Raw genomic sequence first — 24,098 nt, forward strand, 5'->3', positions numbered from 1 at the left:
GTCCTTCGGTTTGCACTTTCGATCGGACTCCAGAAGAGCTGATTCATTTCCATGGTTCTAACCCATTTCACTCCAGGGCTCAGGAAGGAGTGGATTTCTGCAGAAACACCAAACCCAAACCCATGGGGTGCTGGACCCCCCCTAAACCCCACTCTTCTCCTACAAACAGTCCCCAGAGAGGGCCATTAGTACTGGACTGAATATGTTTTTCAAGCAGAAGCTCACAGCTGGAGCCCCTAACAGTTAACCTAATCCTCAAAGCAACAGGCTGATACAAATGAATCATATCAAGCCTTTCTTCTTATTATTTCTTTATTGTTTGCCCTTGTTGTTGAGAAATCTATATTTTAACCCTAATTGTCTCCCAGCGGTAATGATTAAGGCATGACGGGGCGATTTGCATTACAAATGCTATAGGGCTTTCTGCCTGGCCCCGATGAATTGCTCGGTGTCTAATGCCCATTAGCATGTGTTTGCTTTTCCCTTGGTTTATGAATACTGGAAAACAAAGCACTGTGCTCCTCCAGTGTTCACCAGCTCAAATTATTTTCCCCACTGGGTCCCTCTGGCTGACCAGGGGGCTGTGAGCTCTGGACGTCCCAGGCAATGTGCCAGCCACTGTGGTCAGTGGAGTTCCCAACCCATGTGCCAACTGTTGTGGGCAATGGAGGTCCCAACCCATGTGCCAACCACTGTGGTCAGTGGAGTTCCCAAACCATGTGCCAACTGTTGTGATCAATAGAGCTCCCACCTCATGTGCCAACTGTTGTGGTCAATGGAGGTCCCAACACATTCCAACTTGGAATTCCCAACCCACGTGCCAATTGTTATGGTCAATGGAAGTCCCAACCATGTGCCAACCACTGTGGTCAGTGGAGTTCCCAACCCATGTGCCAACTGTTGTGGTCAATGGAGGTCCCAACACATTCCAACTTGGAATTCCCAACCCATGTGCCAACTGCTGTGGTCAATGGAAGTCCCAACCCATGTGCCAACCACTGTGGTCAGTGGAGTTCCCAAACCATGTGCCAACTGTTGTGGTCAATAGAGCTCCCAACTCATGTGCCAACTGTTGTAGTCAATGGAAGTCCCAACCCATGTGCCAACCACTGTGGTCAGTGGAGTTCCCAAACCATGTGCCAACTGTTGAAGTCAGTGGAGGTCCCAACCTATGTGCCAACCACTGTGGTCAGTGGAGATCCCAACACACTCCAACTTGGAGTTCCCAACCCATGTACCAACTGCTGTGGTCACTGGAGCTCCCAACTCATGTGCCAACCACTGTGGTCGTTGGAGTTCCCAACTCATGGTGCCAACTGTTGCAGTCAATGGAATTCCCAACTCATGGTGCCAACCACTGTGATCAGTGGAGGTCCCAACCCATGTGCCAACTGCTGTGGTCAGTGGAGGCCCCAACCCATGTACCAAGTGCTGTGGTTAATGGAAGCTCCATTATAGACACACACACACACACACACAAAAACAAACCCTCACCAAAGAGGCTTTTGTTGTGTAGGGAGTTTAAAAGTTACATTTAGAACTAAACACAATCGAACGAGATAATTGTACAGCCAAAATACATATATATAAAATTATATTTTAGATTAAATCTGTATCCTAAAAGGATCCCCAAGAGAAATCAGACAAAGCAGCAAAAGTCTGAGAGTAGAAACAAGTTTGTAAATAATGAATATGTATTAGAAAAATGAAATATATTCACTTAGAAAGTACAGTAGTTGCTAGGCTGGTAAATATCAGTCTATAAAGAGCAAATTGCAGTAGAGCCTTCATTTATTTTGTCTTATGTGAGGTTTTGTGAAGGCTCAGACCAACCCACTCACAGCTCCATAAATGGAGATTTCCATTATTGTTTTGCAGATTAAAAGCGCGGGCTGGTAGTTGAGGAACAACATTGACCTTTCCATATTACTTTTTATGAAATGACATAACTGGTTTCATTATATCCTCAAATCTCAATGAAATGAGCAATTTCCCGGAGATTTACACATTACCCTGCAGCATGTGAAACTTAGCAGCCTTGTTACAGGTTATGAGGCCCTGGCACCCAAAAAAAAAAAAGAAAGAAAAGCCAGAGCAAGTGTAGCTCGTATCTTTATTCGTGTTTGCCAAAAAAACTAAAAAATAAAAGACAGCAAAACAGCCCCACAAAAAGGCTGGAAAACCAGCAAGCACATAGAGGAAAAACATGCGAGCTAGAATAAATTAGAGGGGATGAGGGTGATGCAAATCCTGCTAGGAAAGCAAAGCAAAGCAGTGATGCCTCCTGACATTAAGGAGAGCTGAAAATTCACCACCAGCTCAGATTAACTTGGGACCTGCTGCCTTCTTCACCAGCACGCAGCTGGGGCTGCCTATGGCACACAGCTCACACTGCACTGCCCACGGCCCCAGAACTCGGCTCCCACCACAAACTCAGCCCTCTGTGAAGGAGTGTTGGCCAAAAATCCCACTTGTTTTGGCTCAGCACGAAATGAAGCACCACAGCAGCAGCAGGAAGGGGTCAGGTCGGTGCCGCCGTGCCCACAGCCACACCTGACAGCACCCCTGAGTGTGGCACTGGGAAACCTCTCACCCTATTGCCCATCAAAGCTCATTAGTGTGAACTGTTAATGAGTCTCTGCCAGGAGCTGGAGTGGGGTTTCTCTACTCTTTGCTGCAATGGGAATGACACTGAGTCCAAATTGGAGAGGACAGCAGAGCTGGAGAAAAGCATTGGGGTGTGCAGCGTGTTTTACCCCCAGCCATCTGTGCCCCCAGCCATAAGCAGTCCCCACGTCTGAATACTTCTGCTGGCAGCAATCTGGTGCTCCCACTCACCCCAAGGCTTCGAAACAGCCCAGAGCTTGGTCGGATGGAGGCAGAGAGCACCAAGAGCTCTGAAACGGGGCAGGGGGAAGAAGGAGAGAGAGACCTCGCGCACTTACGGATTGCATTTGAAATGTGTTGTTGCAGTTGGCACGGAGATGAACTCCAGTTCCGTTCGATTGGATGGGGATGGGGGTTTCATGAAGGGACACAGCGCAGGGAAACAGTGCATCCCCATCCCCAGCACGCAGCCAGCAGCACCAAGGCTCCACGTGGCTCTGCCGGTGAACGTAAGGGCAGATCTGATATACATAAATCAACATGTTACTCATTTTCAAGCGTTTCAGCCTGACAGCTGTTACATGAGCACATTGTTAAGAACTGTCAGGCAGTGATACATAGTGCCTTTTACAACATATGTTGACTTTTATCTAATGTTGTTCCATAATTAGCCCCAGGGAGCAGGAATCTGGGCATCCGGCTGGCTGTGTGATCCGGGCTAACCTCTGCTGCCAGGGGAGAGGGGCTGAGCTGGGAGGATGGGGTGGGATGCAGGAGGAACATCATCACAGGTCCCATGCCTTCCTTGGGCTCCTGAGGGTTTTGGAGCCATCACAATAAGAAACAAAGCCCCCAGAGATTTGCGAGCTTTCCTTCAGGGTGGAGACCTGAATGTCAAGCTCAAAATGGGGCCATAGGTGAGAATCTGGGCTGAGAACTTCCCAGTGGAAAAGGAGGGGGAAGGCATAGGGGGGATGTGCTGGTGGGGAGAGCGGAGAAACAGAGGAGGAGCAGATGGTGGAGTTAATGAATGGAAAGGATAGATGGACGGACAAAGAGACAACAGAGAAAATGTGGCAATGGATGGCTGCGCTTCGGCTGGGATGGGGACTGATGTGTCCTACAGCCTTGTGCTCAGCAGCATGCAGCACTGCCCGTGGAGGAGCTCTGCTTACCCCAAACAGCACAGCCCTGCTCTGCTTCTGCTGTCAGTCCAAAACTGACCGTGAAGGCAAAGCAGGGCAGACCCCAGCACCCCAAAACCAAACCTCACATCGTGCACGTAGCACTCTCAAACAGAGCTATTACGCACAGGACCACAGAGTGAGCTCAGCTCCCCAAATATCCCAGCCTAGGGAAGGCCCTGCGCCCCAGCAGCCACCATCCCTCTCTTCTCTGCAGTATCCCAGAGCTGCTCAGAAGCTGCTGCTCTCCCCACGGCAGCGCTGAGCTTTGTGGCTTCAGCCTGGAGGTGGAGAACCCCGACGGAAGGCTGTTAGCAGGGCAACCTGTCTGCCTCCAGACGCCTCCCATATGCCTGCCTTGTTTTCCCATCCCCGCTGCAGCTGCCTGAGCTTGAAAAACAGGAGTGGAAAATAAATCAATGAGACACAAAGATAAATACACATTTTAGCTCGTGCATGTTGCAGTTGATTTCTCCGGCCTTGCCATGGCAGCTGCATAATTCATGGGCTCTCTGATAACATGCAAATGGAGCAGCTCCCATCAGGTCGGGACTGGGCTGCCCCTCTAGTGCCTCATTGGGAGCACACGGGGATGGGGAGCAGTGCTGAGCCCCCATCACATCAGCACAGCAAAACGCAGCTCCCATCTGCGAATCTGGGCTTTGAAGAGGAGGATTTTGGAGGCATTTCCTTCCAATCTTTGAGATAAACACAACAGAGAAGGAGAGCGTGGGGCTAAGAGCCCTATGCAGCAGAAGGGCAGAAAAACTGACATGCTTTGATGAGAGATTAGGGGGAACTTAGTTGCATCTTAAGCCACTAAAGGCATCTAAAAGCCCCAAAGAATAGACAGCGCGACTCCAGAAAGCCTCACAAGGCTTAGCTAAGAAAAGTCAATTTAAAGTTTGAGTGCAGGCTGCTTTGCTAAAGAGCCGAGCATGGTGAAAAGCAAACCTGGCCTGCGCAGAGAGCAGAATTTGGGGAGGAAAAAGAGAGTTTTGGTCCCCTGTGAGGCGTCGCTCTGAGCTGCAGGCACACAGCTCACCTGCATTAAGTTTCTATTGACTCAGGCAAATGCACTCCTTGGGCAGTGCTCAGAGAGGAGAAGGAACAGAGCCTGGGGGAGCAAAGCCTGAACCCCAGCAGCACTGCTATGGGAAGGGCTGGGAGCTGGGGGGGGTGGGGGGGTTCAGCCCCTCTTCCTGTGGGCACATTCATCCCTTCATGGGAGCATCCCTCTGCCCACATCCCTGGAGAAAGCAGGGGGAAGGTAAGACTGTGCCAGAAGGACAAATCCAAGCTGAAAAAAAATCAAAACCAAACTAATCAAGAGCCTCTTGGACAGCGGGGCTGGGAGCCACAGCATCAGCACATCTGCAAGGTGCAGAGGAAATGTTTAATCTTCCAAACTGGCAAAAGATTTGAGATTGCTGGAGAACAATCCTTGCTTCCCCCTGTGCCTGTAGGAACCAACAGACTCTGCCAAAGCTGTTTTCTGTTCCTCTGATCTGGAAATGCAGGCCAGGGGGAGCCCCAAGAACCCCTTCCATGCCACACAGAGAGCAGCCCCAAAACCAAACCCTGAAGAAGTGATGATATCAATGAGCAGAGAGCATCAGGAAGGGGCAGTGCGACGTGAGGGGGTTCAGAGCTTCACCTGCTGCAATCTCAGTTTCTGATTTCTGCTGTGGGGAAGAGACAAACATTTGGGGAATGCTGCATGGAACGGGGAGGGGACAAAACCCAACACCTTCTTACTGATGATTCCCCCAGGACAGCATCACCCTGAGCTGCACGCCAGCCTTGGATGACGCCAGAATATTAATGCAGAGGAGGATGGCATCTGCCTCGGCCAGGCGCCGGCTGCGCGCGGGAGAGAGATACCAGGAGCTCAATTTGTGTTTGCCTGAGCCAAGATGAAAATCTAATTAAACATGGTGTCGGGGCTTGGAGGAGCCGGGGATGGGGCTGGAATATAAAGTGCGGCTGCTACCCGCAGATCAGAGGGCAATATTAATAAACCTGCAGAGGGGGACCGGAGGATCAGCTGGTAATATTGATAAATGGAAAGCAAAGACAAACCAGCTGGGAAATATTGGATGGTTAATGCTGATAAAAATGCTATAGGGACCGCCCTGACAACGGGCTGCCCATCGCCCTGTCTGCTGCCTGGGGCAACACCCTGCCAGGACACACCTGTGTGATCCCTCCAGGACATTTCTGTGACCCCACCGTGGGCTGGGGGGCACACAGAGGGGATATCGTGGATTAGGGGCATGGATGCGGGATCTGGACACAGCACACATAACCCCCGCTAGTGCATGAAACCTTTTATTTCCTGGGGCAGATCGATTCTGGAGAGGTGGAAACAGCTTCAGACACAGCTGGGAAAGGGGAGGAGAACAGAGACCTGTGGGGCAGAGGTGAGGGAGAGGCAGATGGGGCAGGGTGATCCTGGGGACTGCCTGGGGAGAGCAGGGAGATGTGAGTGATGGGGAAGGGGCTCTCCTACCTCCTACTTCTTGCTAGGGAAGTTGAACTGGATGTTAGTGTCTGTCACGATGTTCGTCATGGTTCCTGTTGCAGCATCTGTTGTGGCATCCATCGTTTGGTCCGGCGTGTCCTGGAGCAGCTGCTGGGGCATGCTGCAGCAAGCAGAGGTTATGGGGCAGAGGAGCAGGACCCCGCCTGCTGCACCTGCTGGGATCAAGCAGCCCTTTCTCCTTGCAGGGAGTTTGGGTTTGGTGCCCTCATCTCTTTAATTCTGGACTGATAAAGGGACAGGGGAGCAGGGCAAATGGGAGCGGGTCTCTCCCCTGCTAAGCTACATACATGGGGGTCTCTGGGCAAGGGGAACCCCCCAGAAGCTGTGCCAAGTGGAGCTCACTCGTTTTCTGTTTGCTCCAGCCTGTTCTGTGTCTCCTCGTCCTCCAGCATGCTCGAGAAGTGATGCACACAACAGGCCTTGCTGCAAGAATCAGGTGAGATCCCTCAGATGCTGCCACGGGCACTGCTGCCCCAGCACCCGGCCCTGTGCCCCAGCAGGGATTTACCTCCACGTGAAGATGTGGAACGTGTCCTTCCGGACCACCTCCTCGGACACCTGCGCCCCCACGTTGGCATCATCCTGCAGAAAGCCAGGAGGGGACAAATGATCCATGGCCACAGGTCTGGGCAGGGGATGGGGTGACCCTGGTGGGGGATTGAAGTGATCTGTTCACCCTATGGGCACCGGGTGGCTGAAGGTTCTCAAGCTGGGGGCACGTTGGGATTCCAGCAGTCCCCGGGATGCCCTATATCTCACAGAGAGGGGCTCCAGATGGGATGCAGCTGTGGATGCCAACCTGGGAGCTTGGACTGCTGAGATGTGGGGAGGCTGGAAGAGCTGCAGTGCGCTCTGCATTCGGCTCTGCTTGCTGATCTGCCCGAGGCTCTGCCTGTGGTTCTGCCCTCTGCCCTGCCCACAGCCCCGTCCACGTTTCCAGCATCCTCCTGAACAACCAGAAGATCTGCTCTTCGCCCTGCAAAGGGAGCAGAACTGGATTTAAAGAACATGATCCCATGGACCATCGTGGGCATTTGCCTGCCTCGTCTTCACCTTCTGCAGACACCAACTGACCATGGAAAATGCATCAAACTCCATAGCAGGGCTATCCTGGAAGAGAGGCACCCGGTGAGCTCCTGTTCCCATCCCAAATGCTGCCCCAGTGCCTGCCCGTTCCCGACCCCTGCTCACTGGGTTGTCATCAGTGGCTGTATGCACACCAGTGCCTTTCCGAGCCGCAATGTATGCCATCCATAAGGACACAATCATCCTGGGCACCCTGCTGGGGGCAGCACCACCAGCACTCCCAGCATTATTGGGTCAGAGCTCCGGCACCCAGAGGTTCCAGGAGCAACAGGGAGAGGGCATTCTCCCCAACCCCAAAGGAAAAGCATCCCCCCTTCTCCCTGCAAACACCTAATTCCTCCCCAGAACCCCAACCCAAATCAGTGTCATCAACAAGACTCTGCTTTCTTTTTTTTTTTTTTTTAGCAAATGTTTATTTATATCAAAATACAAAACATTTCTGAAGCAGGGTAATGTTACATGAGGAGCAAGTTAATCGATTCCAAAACCCATCATTCTCCTACAGCATGGCTAGTTGGACGTAACATTGCGACACTGCCGTAATTTCTTAAGTGGGTACATTGGAAAAAGAAAGAAAGAAACAAAAAAAGAAATAATAAAATAAAACAAAGTCAATCTATCAACATGCAATGTTACCGATAAATCGTTAAGTACCCAGCAGGCCTTAAAATCCCAGCAGGCAGAGACCGAGCGACCAGCTACTTCCAGTAAGGCAGGGCTTCAAACTCTATTTTCTTCCAATTTTTGTTGGCTTATCAGTATTTACTTGAGAACCAACAACAGTCCGAGAGCCGGAGGGGGCAAGTTTTCTTGGCAGAGCAGGTTTATTGCTTACAGCTATCGGAGCAGACGCAGCTCAGGGCCCAGCAGTGGGATGGCTCTGAGAGCTCTGCCTTGGCCAAGCGCATCGTAGGCTGAGCTGAGCTGGAAGATGTAAAACCCCACAGCGCGGTGGTGGGGACAGCAAGGAGGAGCACGTGGTGCTCCCGAGGTCTCATTTCCCTGCCCAGGGCAGGTTAGCACCCAATCAAAAGGAGAGAGCGGGGTGAGGGACCCCACTGCTGCTCCGTAAGGGGGAACGAGGACGGATCGCGGCTTCCCCTCCCCACTCAGGTCCATCCAGGGGACCCTGGTGTGAGATGGCACCTGCGAGGCCACGGCCGGTCCCTGCTGCTGGCATTTCAGAGGTCTTCACGAGAACGGAGGCTGAGAGCAACAATACAGATACAGAGATTATACAGAGCGCGGAATAAGTTTCGTATAAGGCTTTGGTACAGCACCATCATGTCTCAGATTTATTTCTAAATCGTTTACAGAAAAAAAAAAGCTGACTGAAAAAATAGTGTTTCGTTTCTTTTTTTTTTTTAAATTTTTTTATTATTATTATTATTTTCTGCTTTTTGAAGAACATACCTGAAGTTCAAAAATTAACCCTCTAGTTGCCGCTCGGGCTCACACCAAATGCTAGTTATGCTGTGTGCATCTGTGCCATTATAAAACGAAGCAAATCAAACCCAGCTGCTGTTGGACTGCACCAGTCGGTCACCAACACTGCAGAGATTCAGCAGCGGGTCGCTACTCTTAGTTAAAAAAAAAAATAAAATACAACAAAAAGAGGAAGAAAAACCCAAAAAGTCACGACGATAAACGTTATGGAACCAGCGGTACTAAAGTTTTCTTTATTGTTATTGTGATTTAAAAAAGTCAGTTCCACTGGTTGCCATTGAAACAGCACCAAAGAGCACCCTAACGTGTGTTATACACTGTAATACTTGACATTCAAGAAATGGAGACGAGGTTGAATGGTCCAGTCTGGATATCAATAGGCAAGAACTCTTAAAAAAAGGAAAAGTTGTCCCACACAACCAGAGATCTGTTGGATTCTAAAGAAAATCCTGCCTTAAGAGAGAATACTGTAGAGTTAGGTGGAAATTAAGACCTACCTATGGAAGTCTAAGAGGGTTTCAGAGACTCTATAAACCTATCAGAGTTAAGTCTACGCTGCCTGAGGGAGCAGGGGATGCTCTGAGGGAGCTGGCAGGCGAATGTGATCTCCCAATGCCCAAAGGATGGCACAAAGAAGCTACAGAAATGTAGGCTTTTCTGGATCGGTTTCAACAGGGCTTCACACAAGGGAAACGCAAAGGGAGCAGAGTACAGAAGGTCCCGTGGCACCTCTGGGGATGGAGCACCCTGCCTGCCTTCTGCTGGCCCCATGGAGAGCTGAGGCAGGGCTGCTCCATGCAGCAGGTAGGGAAAGAAAGGAGAAGTCTGGCCCTAAGTGCAGCCCAGGAGGGCAGGGAATGGGCACACCGCCTCTGGCACCAGAGCCCAAACCCCCTCCAGGCAGAGCTGGGCACTTTCCCTGCATCTCTGCCCGTTGTTCTCCCACTGAGAAGAGCTCAGGAAGCAAATATATCCCCCAGGAAGCAAGCTCCCATCAGGAACACGTGCTGTACAGCAGATGGATGTGGTGGGGTTGTGTGTATAAAACAATAGAGATATTAAAAACATCCATGAGGGACGCAGGATGCTGCTGTCCCCACGGCCACCCCTTGGTCCCATGGTGCCCAGGGGAGGAGCGGCTCTGTGTGTCTGTTTGGCATCCAGAGGGTTAACAGTACTGTGGAAAGTGTGCTTTGTAAACATCTCTTCTTTTTTTTTTATATATATCTCTCTTTTTTTTTTTTTTTTTTCCTCCTGTTTTTTTTCTGTAAGTGATTCAAGGAGAGATGGGGAAAGGAGAGAGCTGCCCACCCCCACCCCCAAGAGATACCCCAAAGCCAAGCCAGCCCTGATGCCGGCAGGAAACGGCTGCAGAGACTGCAGAGACTGCTCGTCCCTTTGCTTTCTTTTTTTTTTTTTTTTTCTTTTCCCCCCCTTTTTAAACATATAAAATACTCACTTATGTATTTACTGCTAATAAATGCAAGTTAGTTCCGTCAAACATGCTTTGCTTCGATATCAAGAATTGGTGCTGAACAAATCTTGGCTCGATATTAGAAACAGCCCCTCCCCCCCCCCCTCCACCCCCCACCCCAAACCCACCCCAACAAAGAAGACAGAAATATCATGGAAAATACAGGTGACACCTACAGAGGAGACGGTGCCGCTGCGGAGGGGCCATTCCTGGGCACCCTCACCCTCCCAAACACATTACATTCATGCCTCAGTCGGTCGGGGACACGGCGGGACAAAAGCAAGAAGGGGGAGTTCCCCTCTGCGGGGGGAATTGAGCCCCAACAGCATCCCATGGAGCCAAGGGCATGGGAGTGAGCACGGCCGAGGGGAGCAGCATCCCCTGACCCCATTGTTCTGCCCATGGGCAATCCCAAATCCTGGCCCCTGAGGAGGGAAATAGAAGGAAAGCTGCTGGCATCAATCCCGGGCACAGCTCAGCACCCAAATGCAGGACCTCACAGGTGGGTGAATGGGGGATATGCAGCCCCAGGGAAATGGGGGACACGGTGAGCAGCAGGGGAGGCGGCGGGTCCGTATTGCTTTGAAGGAAAATCCCAGAGCACCCCTGCCATGTCCCCCTCAGACCTACAGCGGGCGCGGGTCTCCCCATGCTGCACCGTCCATCCTACCCACCTAACAGCAGTCCCCACAGCACCGGTCCCGGATCTCTTCTTTCCCTAGAGAGGTATTTAAGTGCCAGGGCCAGGTCCTACAGAAGAGCTGGGAGATGCCACCGAGGCCACCCAGCCTGCAGGAGCACCAAAGGACCAAATCCCCTTTGCGCACCTCTCCCCAAGGCACGCGGGTTGCCAAGGAGGAGTCCTCAGGTACAGGTGAGGCAGCAGCACACCCACAGGCAGGACGTGTCCCCACTGTGCCCTTGCCACAACCACCAGCCACATCCCCCCCCCCTCTCCAAGTAGCACCCATTGAGCTGAATTTCCACTTGTCTCCACAAAAAGAAAAACAAAAAAAACAAGCCGTGCCCCTTGGAGGAAGCACCACGGGCACCATCACCTTGCCACGGTACAAATCTAGCTGGCAGCAGCTGGGGCTCCCCGTGCAGCCCCACACCCCGCTCCTATTTTTCCCACTTCTCCTACTCAAGCAGCAAGGCGGCAGCGAGCAGCAGCGATGGCAAAGGATGCGGGATGGAGCCAAAGCGGAGCACGAGCCCCAGCCAGCCCCGTCCCCCTCACCACCGTATTGCTCAGACAGCACTAGGCATGGTTACAAAAATAAAACAGCTATGTGGCTTAGATATATATATATTTTATATATATATTTGTATATATAGATTTTTCTCGTCTATTTATAGGTGGATGGAGAAGCAGAGAAGCCTAAGCGCAATATAATGTAAAAATACTCGCTCTGCTCCCGCTGTTTAGACTCTCCCCACCTCTGACAGCCTCTCTCATGCTGCACAGAAGTTTCAGACACCTAGTACTAAGGAATTATCTTAAATAGTTATTCTTCCCCTCCCCCCCCTTCTAAAATAGAAAGTAAATATATATTTGTATAATTTTATATACAACGCAGTTTCAGTACACCAATATCGTTTCTGTAGATAGAGATACTGGGGCTCATGTTCTGGTCACGTTCTTTTTTTCTTTTTTTCTTTGTTTTAAGTGCGGGGTTGGGGGGAGTAGAAATCAGAGGGGCTTTGAGAGCACAGGATGGAGCTGTTCCAGGATGATGGGCAGCCCCTGGGCAGCCCTCTTGGTCACCTGTAACCCCAAGAGAACTGGAACAAAACTCTCCCCAGGAGAGAAATTGGTATTTCGATGGTAAACCAAAATATCCTGGGCAAACTCTCCTCCTCCCCATGGCAATGAGAGGCTGGCTGTTGTCCATGCGTGTGCCAGCAGCCCCTTCTCCATGCCTTGCTGTCCCCAGAGCCCCCAGCCTCACAGGGGGTCATCATAGGCCCTCCTGCTCCATCCAGTGCAAAAAAAAAAAAAAAAAAAGGACTCCAGCCCCCCTGTGCCCCATTGAAACCAGTATAAAGATCCTTACCTACCACTACAGTGCATGCTTGCAATATCCAAAACCCCTAAGCCTGGACCAACCCATCTGCCCTCCCTTCTCTCTTGCCCACCCTCTCCCCATCTACGGTTCTTCTTCCATCCATGCACGTATCAAAAAACACCCAGAGCCCTGGGGATTCGGGATGCTTGTCGGCACACGTCCTGAGGTTACCCTGCACTGCTGGGTGAGACTCTGTGCCAAGCAACGACGAGGGACAGACAGTTCAGACAGCACAGGCTTGCCAGATGGAAACACTTAAACAGGGAAAGCAGGGAAATAATGCACCGGGTGGCCCTGACTCATCCCAGTCACTTGCAGAAGGGAGCAGGGTCCCTTCTCTGGCCTCTCCAAGGGACCAGGAGCTGTGCACCAGTCCTTGCCACGTGGCAGTGACACAGGGGACACACAGATATTGGGAATAACGTTCAGCTTTCTTCTCTTGCACGCACAGCTTGCCAAATCACACACACCATCACTCTGACCTCCAGTACTTGGCTCATGCGTTTCCCCTACGGATTCAGCGCAGCCTGTCCTCCTCTGCAAAGACAGGCAAAGGGAAGTCCAGCAAAAGAAACCAGAAACTAAGCTGAAGGATGAGAACAGGAGTCAGTGTCCCTTTATAAGGGACCCCGTGCCCAAGCAGTGCTGTGATGGACTCCCTGGAGAGCATTGGGTATCCAGCCCAAACTCAGCCACTGCACACCTGCAATTTTGGGCCACGGGTGCTGCCTGCATTCCCACAGCAGGACCAGCCTTGCTTTGTGCTCTGCAAGGGGCTTTTGGTTCGATGCATGAAGCAGCAATGCTACAGCGCATCAGGCAAGCCATTGCTAAGGTACCTCCAGCAATGCCTTTGGTGGATGAATCCCCTTATCCCAAAAGTCCTGCTAATGAGTTAAAAAAAAAGACAATGTGGCAACCAGGGGGGAGGCAGAACATCCTGGCCTGTGGAGCCATTACCTCTGGGACAGCCTGAGCACGGCCAGCACAGCAGTTCTCAACCCATTTAGCCACATTCCTCTCATCACTTCTGAGTCATGCTCTTCTGGAAAGAACAGATGCAAAGCAAAATGCTTTAACAGGAGTAATCAGAGAACAGCACCTACAGGGATTTTAGATAAGGGGTTCTGCACGGTGTTGCTTCCTCTTTGAATGACTGCAGTGACATGGAAGATGAGGAATGTGATGCTCCTGCCCTGTGTGCAGGTAAGAGGCTCTTCACTCCTACTTTCCAACTCCCATGGTCCAGTAATGAATCACATACCATACAGCAAACAAACAAAAAAACACCGGGGGGAGGAGCATGATTGAATAAAAAGGGAAAAAAAGGACACCCAGATCCTGTGTAGCAGGGATGGGGACGCATGAAGGTCAGGCAGAGAGGTGCCCTGTGCCCATCCATTCCCAAATCCTCCCCAGGCTCTGCCTGGCTTTGTCCATCTCAATCCCCTCCCCCTCCACCAACACTCCCACTACAGACAAACATACCCTTTACATGCAAATATACCGGACTTCTGCATACATATCTACCCTCATCCTACACTTCTCTATGTATTTATATCTCATATATACATCACTTTTTATGCTGGCTCCCTGAAAATGTTCCCTTCCACAAAAAAGCAGCAGCTCTGCCAGCTCTGCAGCGAGCCCAAGCGGGCTGTGGAGGAATCACTGTCATCTGAAAAACACCCCGAGCCAAGAACTGCAGCCGAAAGCACATGGGGAAACCAACCCAAAACTCAAAGAAAACCGAATTCTGCATCGCTGCCTTAAGGAGGAGGAGAAACCAAACCGCCAAGCAGATTCTGTCCTAACTGTGAGAGATGTGCAGCATTAAGGCACGCGTCGTGCCCTGATGCCATTAGCCACGACCCAGCCCTGCTGGGAGGTTTGCTGGAGTGCTGACCACAAGCCCTGGGCCCTCAGCATCCCTGGAGGTAGGTACAGCATTGCTGTTATTCCTTTTATAGCGATGGGGAAATCGAGGCAGAGTGCTGAAGCAACTTGCCTGCAGGCTCAAAGGAAGCCATCGGCAGAGCTGGGAACAGCAGTGACTCCCAGCTGCCAAACCATGCTCCAAGCAGCCCATTTAACATGCACAACTCACCTTACTGAGCACCGCTGCCATGCACAAATCAGCGAGCCGTTCCCTGCAGTCTGCAGAGCTGCCCAGCAAAACTCCACCACAAACACAGCTATCTCCAGCCTCCATGCATGGATGAGCTGACAAGGAAATGCACGCAGGAACAACAGTCTGGTGCCCACCAAAACTAGATCACAATGCCCTTGTCCATATACCTCCCTGCATTATCCACTCCCCAGCTCGGGGCAGCTGAATCCTGCCCATTTCTCACTTGCTGATGCTTTCAAAACAAACCTGCAGCAGCCTCAGTGCTCCTCCAGCCCCACAGCCTGGCTGCAGAGCCCATGGGAAACTGAAGCACGGAGCTGCAGCACTCTCACCCACCTGCAGCACCGGGACCCCAAAAACTGGGGTTAATTGCACGGACACATTCAGCTTGTGTCCTCACCACAGCTTTTTCTGAGAATCACTACAGTGATTCAGAGGTGTTTCCTCCACCACAGCCCAGCTCTTTGCATGAGACCTGGTGAAACACATCACTTTTGCAACGTGCAAGGAGGAACGGATCTTATGTTTGCCAATAAAGCAAGAACCATCTACCCTAGGACAAACTTACAAAATAAGAGAGTTTGGCCCAGAAAGATAAAAAAAATCAAGATATATTTTGCAGCATAAAAGAAAAAGGAAAAGCAGCAGCAGCAGCAGCCGTGTTTGCAAACCATCAAAACAAAAACGGAGTTCAAACAGGGATGGAATGGGGGAAAATGGTTGGCATCATCAGCTTCGATGTCCCAGGTCCGCGGGAGCAGAGGAGAGAAACCCCTGAAGGGCATGGAAACCAGAGCTGGGAGAAGCGAGGAGGTTGCCAAAGCAAGAGGCGAGCCCATCTGCCAAAGCACGGCCCAGCACGTGGCAAGAGTCTATTGGAAGGTAACTCGGTCTAGCGGGGAAAGGAGGTAGGGATGGTTTAGGGAAGAGCCGCGTCCATGAGGAGCCCCGGCGGGATTTCCCACTGCAGCAGCGTGGCAGGTACACGGCTGAAAGAGAGAGGGCTGCAGCTCCAGCCTTTAAAGGTCGAAGACAATGAAAAGCAGAGGGCCCATCGGCTCAAAACACCTGAAAAAGGAAAACAAACTCTCAAAAGATTGACCAAGCAAGCTGGCGCACTCCGTCAACCTTCCTGCACTCCAGATCCTCCTCTTTGCAGCAGGATGGGGGCACGGTCCCCCAGCCTTGAGAGCCCAAAGACACTGCCTTGCCCGTGCAAACAGGCAGAGCAAATTTGAGCTTGGAAAGCGTTCAAATGAACAAGGAAACCTGCTAGAGAGGTCCAGGCAACGAGAGCCAAAAGAAGAGCAAGCAAGCTGCGGTCCAGCCGGCACAGAGCCTCCACACCCCCCACCCACAGGGCACCACACCACTGAGCATCCCCAGTCACCATCACCTGTAGGGTCTGTGCAGCGAGGGTGGCCAGGGCCGGTGCCAGCGGGCAGCCTTGGGGACAGCAGGGAGGTGAGCCCTGGGGCTAAGCCTGCTTCCACATCAGCTAAGGTCTGGGGCCGACATCAGCTCCTCTCACACCAGCGAGCTGAAGTCACCCACAAGTTTGTCCCACTGCCAAGCAGGCAAATGGCATTAAATCAATTCAGATCCAAGTGGATTCTAGGTCAAGCCCTAAAACACACTCAAATAAAAGAAATACTCTGTTATACTGTTAGCGAAGTTGAAGTCTCACTCTGGTGGTTGATGGCATGAAAGAGAGAGGCACCTCTAAGACACCCTCCCTCCTTCCCGAGACAAACTTGCTCACGGTTTGAAGACCACCTAAAGGAAGTTGTTAAAGCTTGAAAATATCTCATCATCGATTAGAGGATTCTGTCAAGTGGTTCGAGCCTAAGTCAGGGCTTTGAGATTTGAAAAAAGACGTCGTGCTCTGCTTTCATCAGGTTTCTGAACATCTCGGTGGAAGACAAAGCACAGTTTCATTTAAAAATAGAAATTTCTAGGCAGGCTGATCAACAGATTTGTACCTAAAACCTCCCTGGAAGCTTGGCTTGTTCTCACTGCCATGCCCTGACCCTTCACTCTGGTCGGGAAGCTGAGAGGTCGCATGTTTCTCCAAATATCAAAGCCCTTTGAGGTTCAACCAGCAGCAAGAGCAATAACCAAGGCAAATCACAATTAAAGGCAAGATTGCAGAGCATCTCTTGGCAATTCTACCTAGGAATAAACAAGAGTTTTGTATGCAAATGGCAATGCCTGCAGGCTTTTGGATTCTCTTTTTCTAACAGCCTGCATCAGCTTAAAGCAAGAACATCCACGTGATATTGGTGTTTATTCCCAGGCAGGCTGGCGGGTTTAGCACTTTGCTAGAGAGGAAGAAGTGTGCAAACCTGGATGCAGTGTTTGATCTTACCACTTAAAATAAAATAAAAAAATCTCTAAGTGTCTTAAAGGTAGGGATCACTCGGTAGTAATAGCACTCAGCACATACGTAGCACTTGCTGCTCGTGGGCAGCCCAGTGCTTTACAAAAGTGCTTAAATATGACTTATCCCCATTTTACAGATGGGAGAACTGAGGCACAGAGAGGTTCAGTGACTTGCCCAAGGCCACGCAGTTCGATAGTGGAGGCAGAGCAGGAAAGAGAAGCCCGGTGTTCTTGGAGCAGGCTGCAGCTTTCCTGCTGAGAAAAGGCCTACATAACCCAGAGAAACATCAGTTGCCAAATGAACCTACCCTAGGAAGAGGAAATACATTCTGGTGAAGAGTTAGAACAGCATTACCAAGAGGGGAACAGCGAGTCTCCTCAGATGGGCAAAGGGAGGGATAAATCCCAAAGCAGGTGTCACAGGTCACCTACACAGCCAGGCTGGAACGGGAGGGAGAAGGGGTGGACAGTGAAACCAGCAGCAACACATTTCAAAATGATGCCAAATGCTGGGCTGAGCTTTGTGCTTGGAGCAGCCGTCCATCGCGACCCACAGAGCTGGACTTTTCCAGCTGCCCTGGCTCAGGGTCACGTTGGCCACAGGGGCTTTTGGGAACACACGGTGAAACCCTGCTCGCTCACACACCTACAGCAGCATCTCCCCGTTCTGCAGTTATGAACAGAGATTACAAACATGACCATAGTGAGCAATCACATTTCTGCACAGCACTGAGGAACATATGTTAGTGATACACGGAGCGTCAGGAAGAATTGGTCAAAACCACCCTCATCAAAGCTGGCACAAACCAGACTTTGAGGGGAAACCACCCATGGATGCAAACGGCTCCATACCTGCGTGCTTGCAAAGGGTTTGGTACATGTTAACAAGGTTCAAATGCATATGCACAGAGAAATTGTGATTTATGACTTCTCAGGCTGGCGTGAAGCCATGGGGTCTTTCCAGTTTTCCCGTTCAGAGATAGGCAAGGAAAGATGTCAGTGACGCTGCTGCTGTTATCTTCACGTATTGGGAGGCTGGGCAGGGAGAGGCAAGGAGATTTCACAGTTGCAGCTTTCCTGGGACCATTTGGATGTACTTTATCATAATCAGATTCATGGGATTACCAGCTGTTAGCTAGTTGGGTTGTTAGTTCCTTGTCAATCGATTACACCTCGTGTCACATAATTCCTTCTTTCAATTCAGGGCCGGCTGCTTAATCTCACAACTTCCACCTACACACAACCTGCAGAAGCAGATGTCAGAATCTCCATCTATGCCTTTTACATCTGAAAACTCTCTGAAACAGAGGTGTGACACCCCCTCCCCATCTCACCAAAGCTTTAAGGGAGAGATGCAGATCTGAGAAGCCCCTGGCATCCCCCCCCTCTAGACCTCAACCCACCCCGGTCACCCCAGCTCATCCTTGCCACGAGCTGCCCAACCCCGGCGTGCACGCAGTCGAGGTTTCAGCTCCCTCTACCCTCTCCCTTTTAACCTTCTCTTGGGTCAGCATGAGGCTAAAGCAAAGTGGCGTGCCCGCTGGGGTCGTCGTGGTCCACACTGTTGAGGATGGCTGTCTGGTCCTCGGGGAGCTGCCGGTGGCAGAGGTCGTCCTTCAGCGCCGAGAGGCGGGCAAAGGGGTCCTGACGAGGGTGTCTCTTCTTCTTTCGGAGGCAGACAGCCTCGTCAGGCCACAGTACCTGAGAGCTGGGAAGGTGCTGAACCTGGGAGGCAGAGCCGTCTGCAGAGGAGAGAAGGCAGAGGGATGAGATATGGAACCCACCTGGAGCATTGCTGTAAAACGGAGCTTATATCAAGTCTGCTCCTCCTCCCCGCAACACTCCGAGCCCCAGCACATGTGGGGTAAGGAAGGGGGAAAGATTTGCTGGAAGGAAAGTAGGCCTTTGTAGGAGAGGATGTGGAAAGTCACCTCGAGTGGAGGGGAGGGAGGAGGAAGAGGGAGGATGGGGGGCTCCAGCATGCAAGCAGCAGGTTGGTGGATCAGGGAAAAAGAAACAAACGTAGAAGAATCCTAAAAAAAAAAAAAGAAGAAAAAAAAAGTAACTAAAGTCACTAAAGATGAGTAATGGGCAGATGTTAAAGGATGGAAGGAGAATGGGGTTGGGAAGCAGGGGAAGGACTGCAAACAGCACGTGGGCAAGCAGCCATCCATCTGGGAGGCGGGAGCTAGCGGGCGTTCAGAGACCAACCCAAGCAATCCATGGGGGTACAGGGGGACGCTGCTGGGGAATCGTGGGGTCCTCACACTCACTGGATTGTTTTCTGGATTTCGAGGAGCCCTTGGATGACTTTTTGGGCTTCTTTATCCGCTGGTATTTCAGAGCTTCGAGCCTCTCAGGTGCAGCAGCGTCCCAGGACGGAGATGGACGTTTTCTAGAAAGGAAAAGCAGACACGTGCCATCAGCGGCTCCGGGTCACGCTTGGGCTGTGGGGCGTCCCAGGCGGGGAACGGTTGACCCCAGCCAGCTCTGCCATGGAGAAGGAAAAGGTGAGAGAGCCCAGGCCGGGCACACTGCTGCAGGAGACAGGAGACCCACACGTGTCCGTGTCCCCGTCCCCTCCCGCTCAGCTGCATTGCAAAGTCCCAGCACAAAGAGAGCGCAGCCGGCACCCGGCTCACCTGCCTGCCACACCGGCACTGCTAGACACAAAGGACGGGGCAGATCCTATGTCCGATAAGGTATTTTTGGGAAGTGGTGGGAAACCCCTTGGGGATGGAGAGGGAGGAAGAGACACGCAGAAGCGGCACGACAGCACCGAGACCTGCGCGACACGGGGCGGGTGACGCCGGCGCAACGAGCAGGATGGAGGCAGGGATCCTGCCTGGCTCCCATGGCAAAAAAAACAGGGACTGCACAACAGACAGGAACACGAAGGGCATAGCTGGGGTCAGCACCTTGCTCCCAGCTAGAAGCGACAACAAATATAACGGCACAGAAGCTTCTGCTCCTTCACACTGGGATGTTGGGAGCTGGACGTTCTGGCCTCGCAGGACAGGACGCACCACGGCTTGGAAATGAAAATGCCAACGAGATTTCATTGCAGGGGGCAAGGAGGGGATTTGTAACGGGATTTTTCCAGTGGGAGAGTCAATAGTTGTAAGAGATAGTTTCCCAGACTCAGTCCCCAAGTAACTCTTGTACAGGAATCTGCTCAAGGTTAAGCGGTCTCCCCTTCACAAAGGTTTTGTGCTCCACTTCCCATCACTGTACCTGTTTTGCCAAGGATTTTTCAATCCAAGGATTGAAAAATGACTGCTATAATGCAGGGCAGCAGAGGAAAACCTTTTCCTTCGGAGAACAGCTGGTCCAGCACTCATCTATAACACATCACAGCATCCCCCCAGTTGCTGCATTCCCCTTTCTTTCCCCTTTGTTTCACTTTCACGTCTCTCCAAGCTGTATGAACCTCACGCCACGGAAGCAGAAGTGTAAGTTCAGGCAGCTAAGGCCATGGGTGGTGACCTGGGATCAGCCTCAGACGTGACAGCAGCCTGCACACGAGGTGCCCAGAAATGACACGAGCCTGTGCTTACCCTGTCCCACCCTTCAAAGAATGGGATGGCACTCTTCTGGTCTCCTAACTCAGTGACCAAAGCATGTCACCAAATCAGCAACACAGCAGGCAGCACAGACAGCAGCTCCAGGATCTTCAGTTTTCTGTGATGCTTGCAAGGCTCAAGTGCCAGCCCATCGTGTCTGTCCCCTCTTGCACCCCCCAGCAGCATTCCTGAGGTCAGGCAGGGCTGGCCGTGCTTCCAGAGCTATTGCCAGCAGAAATGGGGGCAAAGCTCTTCCTCAGTGCAGTTTCCAGCAGCGAAAACATGGCAGTTAGGGGAATGAGAACTTCTAGATGGTGAATCCATCTTCTCAGCACGTTTACTTTTACCCAAACACACGATGCTCTTCTTCTGTTCCCATTTCACTGCACTTATCCAGTCCAAGAGGCCAACTAACAGCAAATAACCATGACAGGCTCAAAAGATAAGGTATGCAGAAAAAAACATGAATAGGAAACGCTGAGGATCACCGTGAGGAGAAGCACTCCTGCCTTCTCCACTAACACACTGCTGCAGATGAGGAAGGCGACGAATGGCAAATGAGCACTGTGGCAAGGATGCCACCTACTGCACCATTCACCAAAACTGAAAATATCAGCAGGTTTGAGATCTGTGAGCTGTGTATATAAGCAAAGTGTCTAAACCAGAGTGAGAGCTTTGTGAAGGACAGGACCCCATAAGCACCTCACAAGGCAGGAGGACGGATGGTTCGGAGCATCACTTTGATGAATTTACAGAATAGCCTGCATTGGAAGGAACCCACAAGGATCACCGAGTCCAACTCTGTGTCACCAAAATTTTGAAGCCAAACTCTTTCACCCCATTCTCGGGCTGTCGATGAGGTGTTACCCATTCACCATGACAGAAACACTGTGATGCCTAGCAGGAACAGCATGGAAGATGAGCACAGGCACAATGCTACCTGAGGTCCATTTGGAGCTTCTCATCTCTCCAGCAGTGCACGCACACACAAGGCTTTCCCCCTCTGCCAGTCTCCACGTGTGCAATGAAATACCAGTGTGCGAGTGCAGCTCATACGCAACGCATCACATCTGAGATCCCAAGCGGCTGCTGGAGCTGTGCACACTTCAGCTGGAGAGGCACTAAGAGTTCCCCAGGGCTGTTCCCCCCGTGGGGAGCAGAAGGGGTTGTTTTTGAAGATGCACGTGATTGCAAAGCTCCTCGCTTCTGCTATTAGCATTGGAGAGGACCAAGAAAAACGCGGCATAACGTGGTGAAGCAGCTGGGGCGCAGCAGAGGCAACGGAAACCCAAAGGCTGGGATAGAAAAGCCCCTTTCATGTTTCCCATTGCAACAGAGACATCAAGGCGTGGATGCTCCTGGAGATCCTCTCCTCCAGCTCCCAGCAGAGCAGTGCATCAGCTGAAGATGAAGCATCTCATTACACAAGCTGGTAGCCCTGCTGGCGGGATCCAAACAAGTCTTCCCTTGCAGGGAAGACATTAACAAGCTTGTAGAGTCGCTGTGCTTAAATGCCTTCTTCCCACAGCCCCGACGTACAGGCAGCTGAAGCAAGAAAGGTACTTGGCCAATTGCAACCTCAGCTACTCCAATACCAGTCCTCTGCCATGGGGCTCACGTGTGCCAAGCCCTGGATATCACTGCATTGCCCACAAGCATGTCTTTCTGTCTCGTAGCCCAGACAACTTTGCTAATACTATTAGTGCTCCGTATGTTAAAGCCTCTTGCTATTCCCATTCTTTTTTCTTCTAAGAAGATGCTAGTGACTGTGGCATGTTGACAAAATGAGACAGATTTACCAAGGGATTATGAGGAAATTGCCTGAAGTTCGTTTCCGCTAGTTCTCCCTAATTGGGCTTGTATTTATACACACAAATATAAACAGCGAGTGCACTGAACCCATGTGTCACTATAAATACAGTCTGACCTCTGGCAAGGAAGAGATACAGTGGAGGACAAAACGATGCTACTCACCAGCCAAATTTTATCTGCTCTACCCACCCTTTATTTCTTCAAAGGTCTCCGATTCAATTGAATTAATTTGCATTTTAAGTCCAGCCAAAAGCATCCTCCTGCCCCCAGAGTCTGTACTCTGGGCAGCCATCTATGCACAAGGGATCCTGAGCACAACAGATGAGAGGTTCAGAGCAGGGGATGAACTTCTGGAGACTTCAGGATGGAGCCAAGGAAAGAAGCTTCAAGAAACACATGGGATTTCCAGCTGTTACTCCTGTGCGATGCCATAAAACATTCAGCACAGAATTTTTCCTCAAGTCTTCGAAGGACAGTCCTTCTAAACAAGCAAAGCTCTGAAGCATGTGCACAGAGAGGTCCTGGAAGGACTGACGAGGTACTCAACGCCAAGAAGGACAGGGAAGGGTAGCTATGGGTGAAGTTATCCAAACCAACAAATACCACACAGCTACGCTTTCTTCAAACACCTTTCCACACACAAAGTGAAGATGTTAAGGGAGAAGGCCCCTTAAGCATCACTAGCATTTTTTCGCCCACCAGAGGGAAGCCACGTGAAAGCACAAGCTGTGACCTTCAAGGACATCGGGTGTGTGTGTCACCTCGTGGAGGTCTCTCACACTCTTCCCAGTCTTCTTTTCTCCTTGAGTCAAGACAGTGATATCCAGGAATAGCTTGGACGTATCGGAGCATCTGCTTGGCCATCTCCAGTGCCCACCACATCCCAGCCAGGCTCCTCCAACCCCTCATCCTTGGGTGAAGAGCTCCATTTGCCTACACGAGGCTCAACCTCAAGTTCAAGTCTTGCGTGATCCCCTCAAGATGTCTTATACTCTTTGCTCTGAGGCAGTGCCCAATGCCACCTCCATCCCAGGATGCCACCATGCACTGATTGAGATCCTTTAGTGCAAGAGGTGCTGGAGACACACAGCAGTTGCGGCCCCTTTCCCCAGAGCTGTTGCCAGACCACTGCTGCCAAAACGAGGGAGGAGGGGGCTGGTGACAGTGGGGAGCACATCGGAGCAGGGAGGCCCTTCTGCAGGTCTGCAGACGACACAACTCATCTACACCATGGACTGCACCATGCTGACAGGAGAGGAGAGAGGACGGGGGAAAAGGGACCGGAGTGGAGAGAAAGGGGGGGAGGGATACAGTCACGGAAAAAAAGGGGAGAAAGGAAGATAAATGAAAAACAGGAGTGAGAAAATATATAAGTAAAAAAAAAGAAGTAAAAATTAAAAAAAATAAGAAGAAGAAAGGAAAGAAGAACGCACTCAGACAGGAGGACTCACAACTTCTCCAAGCGGGAGGAGGCATGAAACACATGCAGAGGATCAGCACATGGACAGTCTTTAAAGGGGAACCTGTTTGCTTTCAAGCGGGGAGCGAGGGGTGCTCCTGCACGCCTGGCACCGATGTCCCTTTGTCACTCAATGCTATGATGCACCCAGCCCATGAGCTCCTGGCATTGGCAGCACTGGCAATAGGGGCCAGGGGGGCTGCCTGCGATGCCAAGGGACACAGGAGCTCGGTGTCACATCTGTGGTTTTTGGGTTTCCCTCTGCAGGGAGACGACAATGCCCCCTTCCCTGGTAGGAGATGCATCACCGCCCACTGGGTTGAAGCAGAAGATGGGAAGC

The 24,098-nt window shown here is 51.3% G+C and overlaps 1 protein-coding gene across 4 annotated transcripts in view; it reads right to left on the reverse strand.

Moving 5' to 3' along the window:
* Positions 1 to 17,625: 17,625 nt before the first annotated feature.
* The window catches only part of IGSF9B (immunoglobulin superfamily member 9B), a 38,746-nt gene continuing 32,273 nt past the window's right edge, over positions 17,626 to 24,098 (reverse strand). For 2 of the 4 annotated variants that reach the window (XM_085209246.1, XM_085209244.1), the window contains exons 19-20: positions 19,198 to 19,319; positions 17,626 to 18,666 (exon numbers count right to left, since the gene is read on the reverse strand). In XM_085209246.1, coding sequence (XP_085065372.1) covers positions 18,443 to 18,666; positions 19,198 to 19,319 — 346 coding nt within the window. In that variant the 3' untranslated portion in view covers positions 17,626 to 18,442. Of the gene's footprint in view, positions 18,667 to 19,197; positions 19,320 to 24,098 lie in introns of those variants that run through there. The other 2 variants (XM_085209245.1, XM_085209247.1) reach the window with 2 other exon arrangements.

The sequence above is a fragment of the Meleagris gallopavo genome, chromosome 26 (assembly GCF_905368555.1).
Source record: "Meleagris gallopavo chromosome 26, MGAL_WU_HG_1.1, whole genome shotgun sequence".
Taxonomy (NCBI): Eukaryota; Metazoa; Chordata; class Aves; order Galliformes; family Phasianidae; genus Meleagris; species Meleagris gallopavo.